We start from the raw sequence: 19,329 nt of genomic DNA on the forward strand, positions 1-19,329 counted from the left end.
GGATGTGGGTCCCCAGGCCTGCCTGCAGCTGGAGCACACACCTGCAGACTCTGTCACCCATGATCCTGGGCTGCTCAACTGTCTTGGATGTACTAAACTGCATTTTGAGGAGACGCCTGGATCCCACATCTCTCATTTCACCTCTTAAGTTGGCGCCCAATGTGGGGCACCATTAGTCAGAGCGTGAATGAGGGATGTGGGTCTCCAGGCCTGCCTGCAGCTGGAGCTTACAGCAGTCGGCACAGGCTCCGTCGTCCATGACCCTGGAGTGCTGTAACACCTTGGATGTAATAAACTGCATTTTGAAGAGCTGCCTGGAGTCCTGCATCTTTCAGTCTGACTCTTACGGCGGCGCCCAACGTGGGGCACCATTAGTAAGAGGGATTAGTAAGAGCCTGAATGAGGGGTGTGGGTCTCCAGGCCTGCCTGCAGCTGGAGCTGACCGATGTAGGCACGGGCTCGGTCGCCCATGACCCTGGACTGCTGTAATTCTTGGATGTAATAAACTGCATTTTGAGGAGAGGCCTGGAATTCCACATCCCTCATTTCAGCTCTTAAGGTGGCGCCCAACGTGGGGCGCCATTAGTCAGAGCCTGAATGAGTGATTTGCGTCTCCAGGCCTGCCTGCAGCTGGAGCTGACAGCTGTAGGCACAGGCTCTGTCACCCATGACCCTGGACTGCTCTAATCTCTTGGATGTAATAAAGTGCATTTTGAAGAGCTTCCTGGAGTCCCACATCTGTCATTTAGGCTCTTACACCCCCTCATCCACATCTGAGACAGAATGGTCCCCTTGGCAACTCCAAGAGATACAAAACCCAGAACTCTGCCAAATTGCATCAAAATTTTTCCACTGCACCAGCAGTGATCCCACATCTATTGTGCAATCATCAAATAGCGCTTGGCCTTCCATGAGAGACCACGCCTCCCTAGAGAATGCCTCTGCAGGGTTGAAGAAAAACCCCTTGCTCTCTGGAACCCAGAAATTATCTTTCAAAATCACTCCAGGAAACGGAAACCCATTTCCGCTCCATGAGACCCGTCCAGGGGTCCAAACCCAGAGAATCCTCCATGAAACCCACAGGATTTGCCGTTATCACCAGAGCTGCAGGCAAAGTGCCAAAGGGCTCACAGTCACTACGCCAAAACAGGGAGGGGGAGTAAAACGATATGACCTCACCTGTGGCTGTTCGACAAAGAGTGGCCACCAGATGTCGATACAGGACAGGAAATAACATGACATGGACATGCAGCTCTCCCAAGGTAAAAAAGAGCACTTTTAATTTCTGACTCCAGAAAGGAAATCAGTGGCTTATTCATCATCATTTTGCCTCACTTGATGAAGCTTTGACCAATTTACAGCTTTAGAGACCCCATGTTTTAACCCACATTCCACGAGGCTTTGGTATCATTTTAATTTTGCCATCTGCTCGGGTGTGTTTCCATCCCACCCAGCGTTTCAAAGGGAAAATATCTCAGTGACAGCGCCTTGAAGCAGCTCCCTGGCTGTGCTCCCCTCAAGGAACGTTGGGATGGATTTATTGACCACTCGTCTCTCAATGGGGTCAGTGATGTGTCTGACACAGAGCACAGATCAGCCCAGTCTAGTCTTTATAGATGGTATTAATTAATAATTAATAGACTGTACGGTGCACACAGGAACTGACAGATTATATTGCACCAACCAGCAGCTACAAGCAATCATCGATAATCAATATCAGTATCAAATGCCACCATTAGGTTGGATGTGTATGTCACACACATGTAATCAGGGTCCAAGAAGATAAAGTTTTTTATTCTGCATGTTCTCCAGTTTATATACTCTTAACAAAGCTTGATATTAATTGGTGCAAAGCAATTAGCGTCAATATAATTGGCAAAAGTTTTACAGAAATTTAATAAGGCACGTATACACATGTACTTAGGCACATAGTGCAGCTAACAAAAATTTTCATCTATCTTTTCCAATCGTTTCCATGCTGACGGCCTTGTCATCTCCCTTGCTATGGATACATTTAGTAACCATCAATTGTTACTTCTTCTCTTAACTCAGCTTTGCTTGCAGGCCAGCTGTCAAAGCCCCTCCATAATCAAATTGCTGGTGATTCATAACAATGCGGAAAAGCCAATACAGAAATGCAGAAGCCAGTTAGTGTCATTTATAACCCATCTCTGCTGCAGGCACAGTGAAAAGCTGGAAGATCTTGATGGGACTCATTCACCCCTGTCCCTGAGTGTCCCCAGAATGTCCCTGAGTGTCCCCAGTGACATTACCCTGGGAATTCCCATCAGGATTTGGGTCAATTTCAGTGAAAATTCTCAGAAAATTCCCTATATTTGTTTCAAACCCTACATGGCGAGATGGGGGAAGAGAACAGGTGATGCCAGCCATGTCCCCAATGATGTCACTGCCCTGATGACCTCACATTGGTGACATCACTGTCCCTGCAGCAGATTTGGGTTGTCCTGGGCAGCTTTTTGGCACCGCTCAGGCGATGGAGCCATCGGGGTCACCACACCTGAAGATGGTGTGGACGTCCCCAAGTGCCCCCACCAAGTGGTCCCTGGCCAGGAGGCTGCTGGCCACCCACAGCCACTCAGCCCTGGTCACCTTGGCTGCCAAAGCAGCGCGGAAATCGCGGCATGGCTCCCCTGTCCCACTCATGGTGTCTGTGATCCCCCCAGCCATGTGCTGCAGCTGCCGGGAGAACACTGTGATTTTTCTACATGCAATCACCAGGTGCTTCAGCAGCCCCAGGGGCTCCTCCGCCTGCTGTCTCATCGTTTTGACTCCCCTTGCCTGGCTCTTGGCCACCACAGCCCCTCCCACATCCTGTCCCACATCTGTGACACCTTCTCTTATGGCCCCCCCCAAGGCCTTTTCTATGCCCTTTCTTGAGACTTCTTCCATGGCCGTTGTGATGCCCCTGCCGTTGGCCATGTCCCTGCAGGAGTCCCGGAGCTTGATGGCCTCTCTGGTCAGTTGGGTCCAGCTGTCCTCCAACGTGGACACCGACCTGTGCCACTCGCTGGCCACCATTGTCACCTGGTCCCTTCTCACCCCAGGTGGTCCATGGGATGTTCTCGTAGGCGGCCAGGGCCGGGCACAGGGAGGTGGGAGCGTCAGCAAGATCGGAGTCGCAACAGCAGTGCTGGAAGGGCTTAGCAATGTTGTGCTTCAGCAGGGCCAAGGACAGCTGGCAAAGAGACAGGGGAGGTGTCAGGGACGTGGTGGCACTTGTGGCCTCCTGTGGCGGCCCCTGTGTCCTCACGGGTTCCCCTTTGTCCCCTCTGTCCCTTTGTCGGTGTCTTGTCCCCCCTGGCACCCCCTGCGCCCGCTGCTGTCCCCTCTGCCACTCCCCTGCTGTCCCCTCTGCCACCTCAGTGATCCCGCTGCTCTCCACTGTGCCACTCCGTGCCGCCACAGTTGAAGCCCCTGCCACGCCCTGCTGTTCCCTCTGCCACACCCCCAGCTCCTGTGTCCCTCCCCTCCCGTGTCCCTCCCTCCCCCACTGCCCCTCCCCCTCCGTGTTCCCTCCCCCCATCCCCTTTGTGACTCCGTCCTCTCCCGCCACCCCCTCCCCCATCCCCCACTGCCCCCTTTTCCCCGTCCCAGTTGCACCTTTTGGGGCTCCATGCTCACTGGGGAGAGCTTGGGGATGATTTGGGGACACTCCGGAGGTCGAAGGAGCCTTGGGATGTCCTCAATGGCTCTTTGGCACCGCTCGGCCACCCCGCAGGCACAGGGGCTGGTGGGACCACCAGTGGACAAGCACTTGGTCATGTCATCAACTGCCCCCACCAGGTGATCATTGACCAGGCGGGCGTTGGCCTCCCACAGCTGCTCGGCCACGGCCACCTTGGCCACCAAGTCCTTGGGGACATCGGGGGACACCTCATTTGTGCCCTCCAGGGTAGCCACGATGTCCCCAACCCTGCGCTGCAGCTCCCGGGGGAAGGCGGTGGCTTTGTCACACGCGGCCACCAAGCGCTCCACCAGCTCCAGGGACACCTCCAGCCGCTGTCTCTCCATGGTGGCCCTTCTTGCCTCACTGGCAGCCACCACAGCCTCTCTCCTCACCCAGGCTTCATGTCCGGCCACCACCTCGGCCTCCTCCTCCCTGCCCAGGGCCTGACCCAGCTCCACCATGTTTTCCTGAGCTGTCCAATAATGGGCAGCCAGGCCCAGCTGCTCCCTGGCCCGGGCAGTGGCGGTGGCTTCCTCAGTGGCTTCCTCAGTGGCTTCCTCAGTGGCCAAATCCCTGCAGGTGTTGAGGAGCTCGGTGGCCTTCCTGCCCAGCTCGGTGCTGTTCTCCAGGCACTTATCCGCCGACCCCAGCCAGTGCCTGGCCACCATTTTCACGCAGTCCCAGGAGGTCCATGGGGTGTTCTCATAGGCGGCCAGAGCTCCACTCAGGGAGGCGGGACGGGCTTTATTGTTGGAGGTGACATCACGGTGCCACCAGGTGTCATAAATGGACTCCGTGGTGTCCCTGAGCTTCCTGCTGAAGTCCACCAGCTTGGAGTACAGGTACTCTAGGGACTTGAGCGGCACCTCGTCCCACCTGGGCAGGGTGTCCAGCAGCTCGCCCAGGGTGGCCACCACGGTGACCTGTGGCTGCAGCAGGGCTGGGGACAGCTGGGGAGGGGACAGGGGAGGTGTCAGGGACCTGGTGGCACTTACAGCCTCTTGGGCTGGCCCCCTGTCCCCGAGGGCTCCCCTTTGTCTCGTAAATCCCTTTGTCAGCCTCTTGATCTCCCTGACACCCCTGCCCCTCCCCTCGTAGCCCCTCCCAGCCCCTGCCAGCCCCTGCCCTCTTGCTGTCCACTTTGCCACCCCCCCGCTCCCACTGCTGTCCCCTTTGCCACCATCGCCACCCCCCGTGTCCCCATACCCCCCACTATGTCCCTTCTCCCCCATTGTCCCCGCTACCGGCCGGGTACCCCCCGTGTCACCTCTCCCCTTTCCTGTCGCACCTCTTTGGCCTCCATCGTCACCGGGGACACCCTGGGGACGCTCGGGTGGCGAACGAGTCCCGGGACAGAACCGGCGCGGCTGGCGGCGCGCGCAGCGGCGGCGGAACCGTGGCGCGAGGAGCGCCAAAAGGGCGGGGCGGCGCGGTGACGTCACCGCCCGCCATTTCCGCTACCGCTCCAATGCATGGGTGGCTGCTTCGGCTCGATCCCAGGGGGTTTAGGCTCCATCCCCAGGGGATTTAGGCTCCATCCCCAGGGGATTTAGGCTCCATCTCGCCATTTCCAGGCGGATTCTGCCGTTCCCGGCCGCATTTAGGAGCCCACAGAGATGCCGTCACTCAAATTGGCGTCCTGCTTCTCTCGCGAGACCTCTGGCGAGAAGCGCCCAAAGCCGCGCGGACCAATCAGATGCTGTGCCTGGCAGAAGTACTGGCAGAAGTCCCTCCCGTGGCGGCGTCAAGTGGCCGCTTCCGGCAGAACCGCGGTGCATTGTGGGCATTGTGGTCCCGGTGGGGCCCAGCGGAGGCGGAGCGGGGCCGAGGCTCGGGGGGAGGGGGCGGGGCGGGAATTTGGAGGCGCCGAGGGAGCCCCGGGACCGCCCCCGGCAGCGCGGGATGGGCGACAGCGGTCAGCACCGGGAGCGGGAAGTGGGGGGCGTGAGGAGGGGGTTGGAGGGGTTATGAAAGGATTGCGGGGAGTGTTGGTGAGTCCTGAGGGAGAATTGGGCGTCCTGAGGAGATTTGAGAGGATCTGATGTGATTTGGGCGGTCCTGAGGGGGTCTGGGGGTGTCGTGAGGGACAATTGGGGTCCTCAAGGAGAACGGGTGGTCCTGAGGGGATCTGGGGAGTACTGTGGGGGCTTGGAGGGGGTTTGTGAGGGGGCTGAGGGGATGTGAGGGGCTTTGGGGATACTGAGGGGAAACTGAGGGGGTTTGGGGCGTCCTGAGGGGATGTGAGGGGTCATGAGAGGTTTTGGGGAATCCTGAGGGGATTTGGGGGGTCCTGAGTGAGAAATGGGGGTTCTGAGGGGACCTTGGGTGGTTGTGAGGGACAGGAGGTCCTGAGGGGGCATGTGGAGTCATCAGGGGATTGGAAGGGTTGTGAGGGGATTTTGGGGGGTGAGAGGCAGAATTGAAGATCCTGAGGGGATTGGGGGGTCCTGACGGGGTTTGGGGGGTCGTGAGGGAGAATTGAGGATCCTGAGGGGATTTGGGGGATCCTGAGAGGATCTGGAGGGTCCTGAGGGACTTTGGGGGATCCTGAGGGAGAACTGGGTGCGTCGTGAAGGGTTTTTGGGTGGATTTTGGCAGGTTCTGAGGGAGAATTGAGGGTCCTGATGGGGTTTGGGGGGATCTGGGGGGATCTTGAGGGGGTTAGGGGGGAATTTTGGGGGGGTTGTGAGGGGATTGGCGGGTCCTGAGGGGATCTGGGGGCGTCATGAGGGAATCTGCATGGATTCTGAGGAGATTTTTGAGTGCCTGAGTAGTTTTGGGGGGGACACTGAGGGAGACCTGGGGGTCCTGAGGGGATTTGGGGGTGGTGAGGGGACTTGGCAGCGTTCTGAGGAAGTTTCTCGTGGGGATTTTGGGGCGTCCTGAGGGATTTTGGTGGTCCTGAGGGTGTTCAGAGGTATCTTGGGGGTTCCCGACTGGGTTTGGGGCATCCCGAGGGGATGTTGGGGGGCCCCTGAGTGGATTTTGTGGGTCCCTGACTGGATTTGGGGCAATTTTGTGGGAATCTGGGGTCCACGAACAGATATGGGGGATTTTGGGGATCCCTGACAGGATTTTGGGGTATTTTAGTGTAATTTTGTGGTGTTTTGGTGCAATTTCAGGGTCCCTGATGGGATTTGGGGGTACTTTGAGGGTCCAATGGGATTTCAGCGTATTTTGGTGCTATTTTTGGGGTGATTTGGTGTAATTTTGTGGTGTGTTATGGTATTTTGGTGGAATCTTGGGGTCTTTGGTGTGTTTTGGTTTGAACAGAGAGGTGTGTGCTGAGGAAGGCAGGAGACCCCTGAAATGGGAAATGTGAACCCTCTCTCTCTTAATTGTTATAAATTTGAAATTAAAAGGCTCTCAGGCAAATAATAACAATAATAAGATAAAAATAAAATGAAGAATAAAAGTAAATAAAATATAAAATATTAAAAACAAAATAATAAAATTAAAGAGAAAACTAAAATTAAGATTAAAATAAAATCCAAAATTAAAATAATAAATAATCTAAATATAGAAATCAAATATAAATAAGATAAAATGAAAATTAAAAATAAAAAAATTATAAAAGTTAAAAAGAAACAGAAAATAAAAACAAAATAAAAATAAGATGCAAAGAAGAATAAAAATAATAAAAATCAAGTCAATAATCAAAATAACAATAATGAAAAAAAAGGACAAAAATTTTAAATAAGTTAATAAAAAAGTAAGAAGAAAGCTGCTCCTCTGGGAATTGCAGTGGCAAAGGCTGCTGTGGTGTTCCAACCTCAGATTCCATCCAGGTAGGAATGCTTGGCTCCTCCCCCTGGGCGGAGCATCTCCCAATGGGATGATGTCATCCCATCAGCCGTGCAGTGATACTGTATGGCCCATTAACAGCAGAGAATTTAGAATAATGGCCCATGAACAGCAGGTAATCAATAATTAATTACCCATCAGCAGCAGAGAATTATTAATTAATGGCCCTGTCCTAGGTTCCAATATAGAATGTATTCTGTTCCCATCCCCAAGAGCTTGTTGGCACCAGGAGGGACATTGGTTTATGGTTTTTCCTGATCTCCTGTTAATGAACCTGTTGACATTATAGTGCAAGAGTTCTATTGTCATTACATTGCAAAGGTTCCATATCGCTAGAGTTTCGTACCTCCTTGATGTCTCTTGTAGGCAGCTCCTCCAGGCACTGACTCTTCCTTGTCCTCGCAGTAGCCACTGACTCCAGTTCCCTCAGCCAACCAATCCACCCTTCTATAACACTCTTCTTATTGCCCGCCCACAGCTGTGACCTGTTAACATCAGGCCTACTTCTAATCCTTAAGGATTGGCTCAGCTGCAACTCTTTAGGGGATAAGATTACTTTCTGTATTACCTTTATTTACTTATATTCTATCCCCCTACAATTCCCCCTTTTTCTTTTAATTATGGAGTTGCAGCATTTCTAGAAGGATGTGCAAATAAATTAACATTATGACACATTCATATATTTCATTCAGAACTAATAGTTATACAAATGTTGAGACAACATATTATAATACAAATATATATGTTTCCAAGTGTTGGCTCAGTTTTGCAGCTTTTCTCAATTTACAAAGTACTTATCCTCAAAATCTTTTATACTCTTATTTAACAAACATTAATAGCTGCAATTGATATATTTTACCGATCAACAAACACATTGTACTGAATAATGAAACTATTTTTTTTTCCAGTTCTGACAGTTGCTTTCTCTACCCAGATCACCATGGGATCACGTTGCTTAATGTTTAAGTCTTTTTTCCTGAATCACCACAGGATCACATGGGTTGATACTTAAGTCCTTTTTCCATTTCCGAATCCATGAGGTCATATAGTGGAGTCCTTTCTCCTGAATCCGCAGGCTCATACAGTTGAGTCCCGTTTCCCCAGCCTATGGGGTCATATAGTTTAGTCCCGAATCCACGGGGTAATATAATTCAGTATTGAAGTCCTTTTTCTCCCGAATCCGTGGGGTCATATTTTCATCCCGAATCCTTCTCCAGAATCACGTTGGGGTCACCAGTTGTTGTCATTATAGCGCAAAGGTTCTATTGTCATTACACTGCAAGGGTTCCATATTGCCTGGGTTTTGTACCTGCTTGATGTTTCCTGTAGGCAGCTCCTCCAGGCACTGACTCTTCCTTGTCCTCGCAGCAGCCAACTGACTGCAGTTCCCTCAGCCAACCAATCCACCCTTTTATAACACTCTCCTTATTGGCTACAGGTGTGGCCTCTTAAAGTCAGGCCTGCTCCTAATCTCTAATAATTGGCTCAGCTGCAACTCATTAGGGGGTAAGATTACTTTCTATATTACCTTTATTTAATGATACTCTATCCCTACATGAACCCATCAATTCAATGCACTGAGCAGCAGCTCCCGTTTAAAATCTCACAGATTGCTCCCAGCTTTCCCAACCTTCCAATCCGAAACTAATAAAGACGTTACCGTGAAATCCTTCCAGGTCACACACAATTTGTAGTTTCCTGTTTGACAGCTGAGGACAACTTATTTGCCACTGTTACTACGTAAACACAATATTGCTTTTCAGAGAAAATCAGAGCAGGGGAGCAAGTGAAGCTGGGAGGAAAGGAAAACAGTAATTATCAAAACAGCGGCAATGTTTCCCAAAATGAAACTAAAATCGTCCACCTCTTCTATTCAATAATTTTTTAGAGACAGTTGCAAAGTCTCCCTATCTTAGTGAGGGTTGACTAACTGAAATCATGACTCAGTGATAACTCCCTCCAGGAGCCATTTCTGTTGGATGGGCAATCAAGGACCAATCATGACTCAGAACGATATCAGCCCATTGGGAGATGCTCTGCCCAAGGGGGAGGAGCTCAGCATCCCCACCTGGATATCATCTGGGCTTTGGGACAGAACAGGCAGCCCTTACCCACTGGTTTCCAGAGGACAAGAGCTGCCAGATCTTTTCTATGGGATCACCACTTCAACGAGACCATTTCATATGGACTGCTACCACCACGCTAACTAGCAGGGTGTCAGGTTGTGTTCTGACTCTGTCAGTGCTTTGATTTTGCATTATTGGATGTGTTTTGGGTTTTTTTCCCTTTTCCTAATAAATTGCATTTCTGCCTTGGAGTGTCACACTGGTTTTGCTTTCAAACCAGAACATAATTTTGGCGCCAAACGTGGGCAGCAAGGTTTTTGCTCAAAGACCTGATTCTGCTTGGTGGGTAATGCAGAAGGACGGGGAAACCCCTTATGCACCACAAGGAGACCTAAATTTAAGTTAGGATTGTGTGTAAAGTCTCATTCTCTATTTTATATATATCTATATCTATATATATTTTCATCTATATATCTTTTCTATACATTATTATGTATATTATACATTTCTATATCTTTTTCTTTTGTATTTCATGTATTTTGGGAATTTTTTCCTTTTTCCAAATCAATAGTATTTTTGACTTGGAGTCACTCAGTGGTTTTGCATTCAAACTAGTACATAATTTTGGCACCCAAATTGGAGCAGGAAGGTTTTTGCTCAAGGACCTGGATACACTGGGTGGATAATGCAGAAGGATGGGGAAACCCCTTGTGTACCACAAGAACTAATTTTAAGTGAGAACTGAGTGTAAAGTTTCATTATGTATTTTAGATTTATCTATATCTCTGTACATATGTATATCTTTCAGATACATATGTACATTATGTATTAATATGTACATTATACGTTTATATAACTTTTTCTCTTGTATTTCATGTATTTTGGGTTTGTTCCCTTTTCCTAATAAATAGTATTTTTGACTTGGAGTCTCTCACAGCTTTTGCTTTCAAACCAGAACAACAGGCCACTGGCGATGGTTGTTTGGCTTGATTGGCCAATTGGATCCACGTGTGTGTTGTGACTGTCTGGCAAGGGCCATGGGTTGTTCTTAGTAGTAAAGGATGGTATAACAAAGGGATTGATCAGCCTGCTGCAATCATGGAGTCAATGCTCATTATTCCCCGCTGGGCACCGCTGCTACGAGAGGGACTGATGATTTTTCTTTCAGCACCGGACAGTCCTTTTTCCAATGTCCCCATTTCTTACAGGATGCACTCTGAGCCTTCTCCAGAGGGGAAGCTTTCTTGGGTGACTTTTCCTGAGTTGCCTTCTTGCTAGGCTGGGATTAACTCTTTCAGTTGGGCCCCTGTCTCAAAACACCTTCCAGGCAACCTCCAGCAGTTTATCCATGTCTTGAACTCCCTTTGTCTTTTCTTCTTATATCATTTGAAGCCTGACCCACACAAAACAAAACCAGATGTGCTTTGCCATCAACTGACTCAGGATCCAGATCAGTATATTTGATGGCAGTTTCTCTTCACCTGTTTAAAAAATCAGTGTGTGATTCATCATCATTTTGCCTCACTTGGTGAAGCTTTGACCAATTTACAGCATTAGAGACCCCATGTTTTAACCCACATTCCACAAGGCTTTGATATAATTTTAATTTTGCCATCTGCTCGGGTGTATTTCCATCCCACCCAGGGTTTTCAAAGGGAAAATATCTCAGTGACAGTGCCTTGAAGCAGCTCCCTGGCTGTGCTCCCCTCAAGGAACGTTGGGATGGATTTATTGACCACTCGTCTCTCAATGGGGTCAGTGATGTGTCTGACACAGAGCACAGATCAGCCCAGTCTAGTCTTTATAGATGGTATTAATTAATAATTAATAGGCTGTACGGTGCACACAGGAACTGACAGATTATATTGCACCAACCAGCAGCTACAAGGAATCATCGATAATCAGTATCAGTATCAAATGCCACCATTAGGTTGGATGTGTATGTCACACACATGTAATCAGGGTCCAAGAAGATAAAGTTTTTTATTCTGCATGTTCTCCAGTTTATATACTCTTAACAAAGCTTGATATTAATTGGTGCAAAGCAATTAGTGTCAATATAAGTGGCAAAAGTTTTACAGAAATTTATTAAGGCACGTATACATGTACTTAGGCACATAGTGTAGCTAACAAAAATTTTCATCTATCTTTTCCAAACCGTTTCCATGCTGATGGCCTTGTCATCTCCCTTCCTATGGATACATTTAGTAACCATCAATTGTTACTTCTTCTCTTAACTCAGCTTTGCTTGCAGGCCAGCTGTCAAAGCCCCTCCATAATCAAATTGCTGGTGATTCATAACAATGCGGAAAAGCCAATACAGAAATGCAGAAGCCAGTTAGTGTCATTTATAACCCATGTCTGCTGCAGGCACAGTGAAAAGCTGGAAGATCTTGATGGGACTCATTCACCCCTGTCCCTGAGTGTCCCCAGAATGTCCCTGAGTGTCCCCAGTGACATTACCCTGGGAATTCCCATCAGGCTTTGGGTCAATTTCAGTGAAACTTCCCAGAAAATTCCCTATATTTGTTTCAAATCCTACATGGCAAGGCAGAAAAAAGGACAGCCATGTCCCTGATGATGTCACTGCCCTGATGATGTCACATTGGGGACATCACTGTCCCTGCAGCAGATTTGGGATGTCCTCAGCAGCTCTTTGGCACAGCTCAGCTACCGCGCGGGCGATGGAGCCATTGGTGTCACCACACCTGAAGATGGTGTCGATGTCCCCAAGTGCCCCCACCAAGTGGTCCCTGGCCAGGAGGCGGCTGGCCACCCACAGCCACTCAGCCCTGGTCACCTTGGCTGCCAAAGCAGTGCGGAAATGGCGGCACGGGAGAACACTGTTATGCTTGATGGCCTCTCTGGTCAGCTGGGTCCAGCTGTCCTCCAACGTGGACACCGACCTGTGCCACTCGCTGGCCACCATTGTCACCTGATCCCTTCTCACCCCAGGTGGTCAACGCGGTGTTCTCGTAGGCGGCCGGGGCCGGGCACAGAGAGGTGGAAGCGTCAGCAAGATCGGAGTTGAGACAGATGGAGTCATCAGTGTTGTGGTTCAGCAGGGCCACGTTCAGCTGGCGAAGAGACAGGGGTGGTGTCAGGGACATGGTGGCACTTGTGGCCTCCTGGAGTGGCCCCTGTGTCCTCCCGGGTTCCCCTTTGTCCCCTCTGTCCCTTTGTCGGCGTCTTGTCCCCTCTGCGGCCACTGCTGTCCCCTATGCCACCCCTCACTGTCCCGTCTGCCACTCCCCACCAGCCCCCGTGTCCCCTCCTCTCCACTGTCCCCCCCATCCCCCACTGCCCCCCCCCCATTTCCCCTCCACTCCTCTGTCACCTCCCCCTTCCCGCCACTCCCTCCTGTCCCCTTTGAGATCCCCTGTCCCCTCCTGCCACCCCCCGTGTCCCCTCCATCCCCTATTGCCCCTTCCCCTGCCCCGCGTCCCCCTCTCTACCCCCACAAACCCCTCATCGCACCTCTTGGGGCTCCGTGCTCACTGGGGACATCTCAGGGATGCTCTGAGGATGCTCCGGGGGTTGAAGGAGCCTTGGGGTGCCTTCAGTGGCTCTTCGGCACTGCTCGGCCACCTCACTGACACTGGGGCTGGCACGACCACCATTGGACAAGAACTTGGTGATGTTGTCAATTGCCCCCACCAGGTGACCCTTGGCCAGGTGGGCATTGGCCTCCCACAGCCACTCGGCTTTGGCCACCTGGGCCACCAAGTCCTCAGGGACATTGGGGGGCTCGTCGTTCATGCTCTCCAGGGCATCCACAATGTCCCCAACCCTGCGCTGCAGCTCCTGGGGGAACGCAGTGGCTTCGTCACATGCGGCCACCAAGCGCTCCAGCAGCCCCAGGGCCGCCTCCACCCGCTGTGTCATCATGGTGGCCCTTCTTGCCTTGCTGGCAGCCACCCTGGCCTCTCTCTTCACCCGGGTTTTCCGCCTGGCCCTCTCATCCTTGCCCAGCCCCACCATGCGTTCCCGAGCTGCCCCATAACGGGCAGCCCGTGCCTGCTGCTCCCTGGCCCGGGCGGTGGCCTCCTCAGTGGCCGCCTCGGCGGCCAATTCCCTGCAGATGCTGAGGAGCTCGGGGGCTGCCCTGGCCACCTCGGCGCTGTTCTTCAATTGCCCATTCAGCGACCCCAGCCAGTGCCAGGCCTCCGCTACCACATGGCCCCAGGTGGTCCATTGGGTGTGCTGGTAGGCGGCCAGAGCCATGCTCAGGGAGGCGGGAGGGGCTTTATCGTTGGAGGTGACATTGCGGCGCCACCATGGGTCTTGAATGGACTTCATGGTGGCCCCCAGCTTCCCGCAGAAGTCCACCAGCTTCGAGTACAGGTACTCTAGGGACTTGAGCCGCTTTGTGCCCCGCCTGGGCAAGATGTCTGCCTGCTTGCCCAGGATGGCCACCATGGTGACCTGCGGCAGCAGCAGGGCCGGGGACAGCTGGGGAGGGGACAGGGGAGTTGTCAGGGACCTGGTGGCACTTACGGCTCCCTGTGGTGACCCCTGCCCCTTGAGGGATCCCCTTTGTCCCCTCAATCCCTTTGTCAGCCTCTTGTTCCCTCTGCCACCCCCTGCCCCTCCCCTCGTAACCTCTCCCAGCCCCTGCCCTCCTGCTGTCCACTCTGCCACCCCCCTGCTCCCACTGCTGTCCCCTCTGCCACCACCACCACCCCAGTGTCCCCTCCCTGCCGTGTCCCCCCCATTCCCCACTGCACCCTCCTCCCTCATGTCCCTTCCCCTCTCTATCACCTCCCCCCTTCCAGCCACTCCCTCCTGTCCCCCATGCAACCTCCTGTCCCCTCCTGCCACCCCCGTGTTTCCTCCATCCCCAGTAATGGCCTGCTCCCCCTCAGTGTCCCCCCTGTCCCCACCCCCACCCATCGCACCTCCTGGGGCTCCCCGCTCACTGGGGACACCTGGGGGTTGCTCTGGGAGCGCTCCGGCGATCGGAGGGGCCTTGGGATGTCCTCAACGGCTCTTAGGCACCAGTCAGCCTCATCATAGGCAAGGGAGCTGTCGGGACAAATGGTGAAAGAGAACTCAATGATGTTGTCAACCGCTCTCTCCAGGAAATCCTTGACTAGGTGGCCACTAGCCCCCCACAGCTGCTCGGCCACGGCCACCTTGGCCACCAAGACATTGCGCACTTTGCGGGATGCCTTATTTTTACCCCCAAAAGTGGTCTTGGTGTCCCTGAGCAGGCGCTGCAGCTTGGGGGAGAAAGCGGTGGCTTCGTCACACGCGGCCACCAAGCGCTCCAGCAGCCCCAGGGCCGCCTCCACCCGCTGTCTCTCCATGGTGGCCCTTGTTGCCTCGCTGGCAGCCACCTCAGTGGCCGTCTCCCTGCAGGCTTTGCAGAGCTTGGTGGCCTTCCTGGCCAGCTGGACCCACCTGTACAGAAGTCGAGACATGAACAGTTCCTCCAGTTCCACTGTCATACGCCTGTGCCAGGCCCATGGGTTGCTCTTGTAGACGCTCAGGAAGGCGACAAGGTTATCACCATCGAAGGCGGCAGTGCGGTGCCCCCAGGTGGCATCAATGTACGCCAGGTGCTTCTGAAGCTCACTGGTGGAGCTCGACTTCCACTCTCTCTCTAATCTGCGCAACAGCGTCTCCTTCTCTAGGTAGAACGCGGTGTCCAGCCCCGTGATGGACGGCATGGTGACCCGTGGCTGCAGCAGGGCCTGGAACCGCTGGGCAGGGGACAGGGGAGGTGTCACGGAGCTGGTGGCACTTGCGGCCTCCTACGGTAGCCCCTGTGCCCTCCCAGGGTCCCCTTTGTCCTCTCCCTGGAGGGCTCTGCTGTCCCCTCTGTCCCTCTGTCACCCCCTTGTCCCCTCTTGGTCCCCCCTTTGCCACCCCCACCGTTCCCCACTGCCGCCTTTCACCATCCCCTGTTGTACCCCCCTTCCACCCCTCTGTCACCTCCCCCCTTCCTGCCACTCCCGCCTGTCCCCTTTGCGCCCCCCTGTCCCCTCCCGCCACCGCCCGTGTCCTCCCCATGCCCCACTGTTCCTTCTGCCCCATCGCCCCCGCTACCGGCCGGGTCCCCGCCCCACCCCGTCCCCGCTATCCCCTCCGTGTCACCTCTCCCCTTTCCTGCCGCACCTCTTGGAGCTCCATCGTCACTGGGGACACCTTGGGGACACTCGGGTGGCGAACGAGTCCCGGCACAGGCGCCGGTCCAGGCACAGAACCGGCCCCGCTGGCGGTGCCCGTGGTAATGGCGGATCAATCGCGCGAGGGGCGCCAAAGGGGCGGGGCGAGGTCACTGCCCGCCCTTTCCGGTACCGCTCCAATGCATGGGTGGCTGCTTCAGCTCGATCCCAGGGGGTCTAGGCTCCATCCCCAGGGGATTTAGGCTCCATCTCGCCATTTCCAGGCGGACTCCGCCGTTACCGGCCGCATTTAGGAGCCCACAGAGTTGCCGTCACTCAAATTGGCGTCTTCTTTCTCTCGCGAGACCTGTGGCGAGAAGCGCCAAAAGCCGCGCGGACGAATCAGAAGCTGTGCCTGGCAGAAGTAATCTGAAGTCCCCCCCAGGCGGCGGCCCGGGGCTTCCGCTGTCGTCAGAGCCGCGCTGCATTGTGGGCATTGTGGTCCCGGTGGGGCCCAGGGGAGGCGAAGCGGGGCCGAGGCCGCGGGGGCCGGGCGGGAATTTGGGGGCGCCGAGGGAGCCCCGGGACCCCACCCCACGGCAGCGCGGGATGGGCGACAGCGACCGCGGTCAGCACCGGGAGCGGGGGGGGGCAGGGAGGAGGGGGTTGGGGGGATTATGAGGGGAATGGGGAGGGCTGAGGAGATGTGAGGGGATCTGGGGGGTCCTGAGGGGGTTTGGTGGGGTTGTGAGGGGAAGTGAGGGGATTTGGGGGGTCCTGAGGGGATTTGAGCAGGGTCCGGAGGGAGAATCCGGGGTCGTGAGGGCATTTGGGGGTTTCTGAGAGAGACTGGGGGATTCCTGAGGGGATGTGAGAGGTTCTGAGGGGATTTGGGGGGTCTTGAGAGGGTTTGTGGGGTCCTGAGGGAGATTTGGGGGTCCTGAGGGGATTTGGGGCGATATGAGGGGGTTTGTGGGCTCCTGAGGGAAAACCGGGGGTCCTGAGGGGATCTGGGGGATTCTGAGGCGGACTGGGGGGTCCTGAGGGAGAATTTGGGTTCCTGAGGAGAAACTGGGAGTCCTGAGGGGATCTGGGGGGTCCTGAGGGGATCTGGAGGTCCTGAGTGGATGTGAGGGGTCATGAGGGGATTTGGGGGGTTTTGGAGGGTTCTGTGGGGAAATGGGGGGTCCTGAGTGGCTGTGAGGGGTCATGAGGAGATGTGGGGGATCCTGAGGGGTTTTGGGGGTCACTGAGGGAGAACCGGGGTTCCCGAAGGAGTTTAGGGGGGTTGTGTGGGGGTTTGGGGTGCTGAGGGGATATGAGGGGATTTGGGGGGTCCTGAGGGAGAACTGGGGTTCCCGAGGGGCTTTGGAGTGGATTTGGGGGCCTTCTGAGGGAGAATTGAGGGCCCTGGAGGGGTTTGTGGAGATTTTGGGGGGTCGCTATGGAGAATTGGGGTTGTGAGAGGATTTGAGGGGGATTTTGGGTGGTCCTGAGGGGATCTGGAGGGGGCCCTGCAGGAATCTGGGGGGGGATTTTAAGGGGTCCTGAGGAGATTTTGGGGGGTCCCGACTGGATGTTGGGCATCCCGAGTAAATATGGGCGGTCCTACAGGGATTTGAGCCTCCCTGACTGGATTTGGGTCAATTTTGGGGGGATTTGGGGTCATTATATGGTCCCTGACCGGAGTTTCGATTTTTTTTTTTTTGGGTGGGGGGCAATCTTGGGGTAGTTTTGGAGTATTTCGTGGTCCTTGACCGGAGTTTGGGGGGATTTGGGTTTTTTTGGGGGTAATTTCGGGATAATTTCACCCCCATTGCTTGCCGGCCCCTTCCCGCCCAAACTCAGCCCACGCACCCTCCGCTCTCCATTGGCCGCCGCTCCCGGGGCCCCGCCCCCTTTCCACGCCCCCACTCCTTGCCGGCCCCTTCCCGCCCAATCCCAGGCCACGCCCCCTCTGCTCTCCATTGGCCGGTGCTCCCGGAGCCGCGCCCCTTTTCCCACGCTCCCATTCACAATCGTATCTAACCCTCCCGCTCACCCGCTCCCCATTGGCCACCCCGCGCGGCCCCGCCCTGCTGCGGGCGTGGCTACAAGACCGATCGGCGTTTATTGAAAGGCTCCGCTCAGCGACGGCCCCGGGGGGTGGAGCCAGCCCGGCCCCACCGGGGGGGCTCGGGGGGTCCTGGGGGGCCCGGGGGGGCTCGGGGGGGCCCCGGGGGGTGGAGCCAGCCCGGCCCCGGCGGGGCCCAACGCGGGCCGGGGGCTCGGGGGGGCCGAGGGGGGAGGGGCTGGGGTCGTTTCGGGGGGGGTTCAACCAATGGGGGGGAGGCCCGGGGGGTGCCGAAGTGGGGGGCGGGGTCTGGTGAGTGTGGGGGGGTCCCATGGATTGGGGGGTCCTGGTGAGTGTGGGGGTTCTGGTGAGTGTGGGGGGGGGTCCCATGGATTGCGGGGTCCTGGTGAGTGGGGGGCGGTGAGGTGGGGGTCCCATGGATGGTGCAGGGGCGGTGAGTGGGGGGTCCTGGCGCACTGGGGGGGGGGTCTCATGGACTGGGGGCGTCCCAGCGTTTTGGGGGTGTCGGTGAAGGGGGGAGGCAGTGAATGGGGGGGGTCCCGGTAAATTGGGAGGGGTCCCTGGTGATAACGGGGGGGGGGGGGTCACAGGATTGAGGCCCAAGGGACCCCCCCGGTGCTGGGGACCGGGACCCCCCTGTGACCCCCAGCGCTCGGAGACCCCCCGGTCCCGCTCTGGGCCCCCCCCAGTCCCGGTGCTGTTCCCGGGGAGTCAAAGGGGAGGGGGCGGAACCCCCGTGATGGGTGGGTGGGCACAAATGGGGGGTCCGGGCCTGGGGCTCAGGGAGGGGTCGGTACACGAGGGGGGGTCCGGTCCCAGTCCCGGTGCACAGGGGTGCCGGTGCCCGGGGGGTCCCGGTGCCCGGGCAGGTCCCGGGGTTCGAGGGGGGGTCCAGTCCCGGTGCTCGGTGAGGGGGGGTCAATGTACGGGGGGTGTCCTGGTGCTCCTGCACGAGGGGGGGTCCCGGTGCTCTGTGATTCGGGAGGGTCTCGGGTGGTGTGGTGCCCGAGGCTGGCAAGGTTTGAGGGGGGGTCTCGGTGATTCGGGGGGGGGGGTCTCCGGTTGTCCCAGTGCATGCAGGGGGGGTCCCGTTGCTTGGTGATTTGGGGGGTCTCTGGTGGTCCTGGTGCTCAAGGGGGATCAATGCTCAAGGGCGGGTGGGAAGGGGAAGCGGTTTTTGGGGGTGTCCCAGTGCACGATGAGGGGAGGATGCAGGTGCTCGAGGGGGTGTCAGGAGCACTGAAGGGGGTGCAGGTGTGGTTTTTGGGGGGTCCCAGTGCCCCCCCGGGTGGGATCAGTGCTCAGCAGCGGGGGCTGCCCAGGGACGCACCCAGACCCCCAAATCCCAGCCGAGTCTGCTGCAAGGCACCGAGGGGGCTCACTCATTGAGACCTCTGCCCCAAGCTTGTCAAGAATGTCCTCAGAATGTCCCCAAGTCTCTGCAGTGGTGACACCCTAATGACGCCCTCACGGTGACAGGGGCATTCCTGCAGCAGCCCCGGGATTTCCTCCACGGCGCTTTGGCACCGCTCACCCACCGTGCAGCCAGGGCCACCGTGGCCAGGACAGGGACACAAGGAGAAGGAG

The 19,329-nt window shown here is 55.6% G+C and overlaps 2 protein-coding genes across 2 annotated transcripts; both read right to left on the bottom strand.

Annotated features, from left to right (window-relative positions):
• Positions 1-1,773: 1,773 nt before the first annotated feature.
• Positions 1,774-3,802, bottom strand: LOC131093441 (uncharacterized). The gene is made up of 2 exons (XM_058040606.1): positions 3,622-3,802; positions 1,774-3,196 (listed from the first exon to the last, which is right to left on the bottom strand). The coding sequence occupies exons 1-2, from the start codon at positions 3,781-3,783 to the stop codon at positions 2,723-2,725; spliced, it is 636 nt and encodes a 211-aa protein (XP_057896589.1). The 5' UTR covers positions 3,784-3,802; the 3' UTR covers positions 1,774-2,722.
• Positions 3,803-11,519: 7,717 nt separating this feature from the next.
• LOC131093392 (uncharacterized) lies at positions 11,520-15,832 on the bottom strand. The gene is made up of 5 exons (XM_058040544.1): positions 15,679-15,832; positions 14,962-15,263; positions 14,457-14,583; positions 13,036-14,010; positions 11,520-12,635 (listed from the first exon to the last, which is right to left on the bottom strand). Exons 1-5 carry the CDS (start codon positions 15,691-15,693, stop codon positions 12,405-12,407), a joined length of 1,650 nt encoding a protein of 549 aa, XP_057896527.1. The 5' UTR covers positions 15,694-15,832; the 3' UTR covers positions 11,520-12,404.
• Positions 15,833-19,329: the final 3,497 nt, after the last annotated feature.

Source organism: Melospiza georgiana, chromosome 25 (genome assembly GCF_028018845.1).
Source record: "Melospiza georgiana isolate bMelGeo1 chromosome 25, bMelGeo1.pri, whole genome shotgun sequence".
NCBI classification, from domain to species: Eukaryota; Metazoa; Chordata; class Aves; order Passeriformes; family Passerellidae; genus Melospiza; species Melospiza georgiana.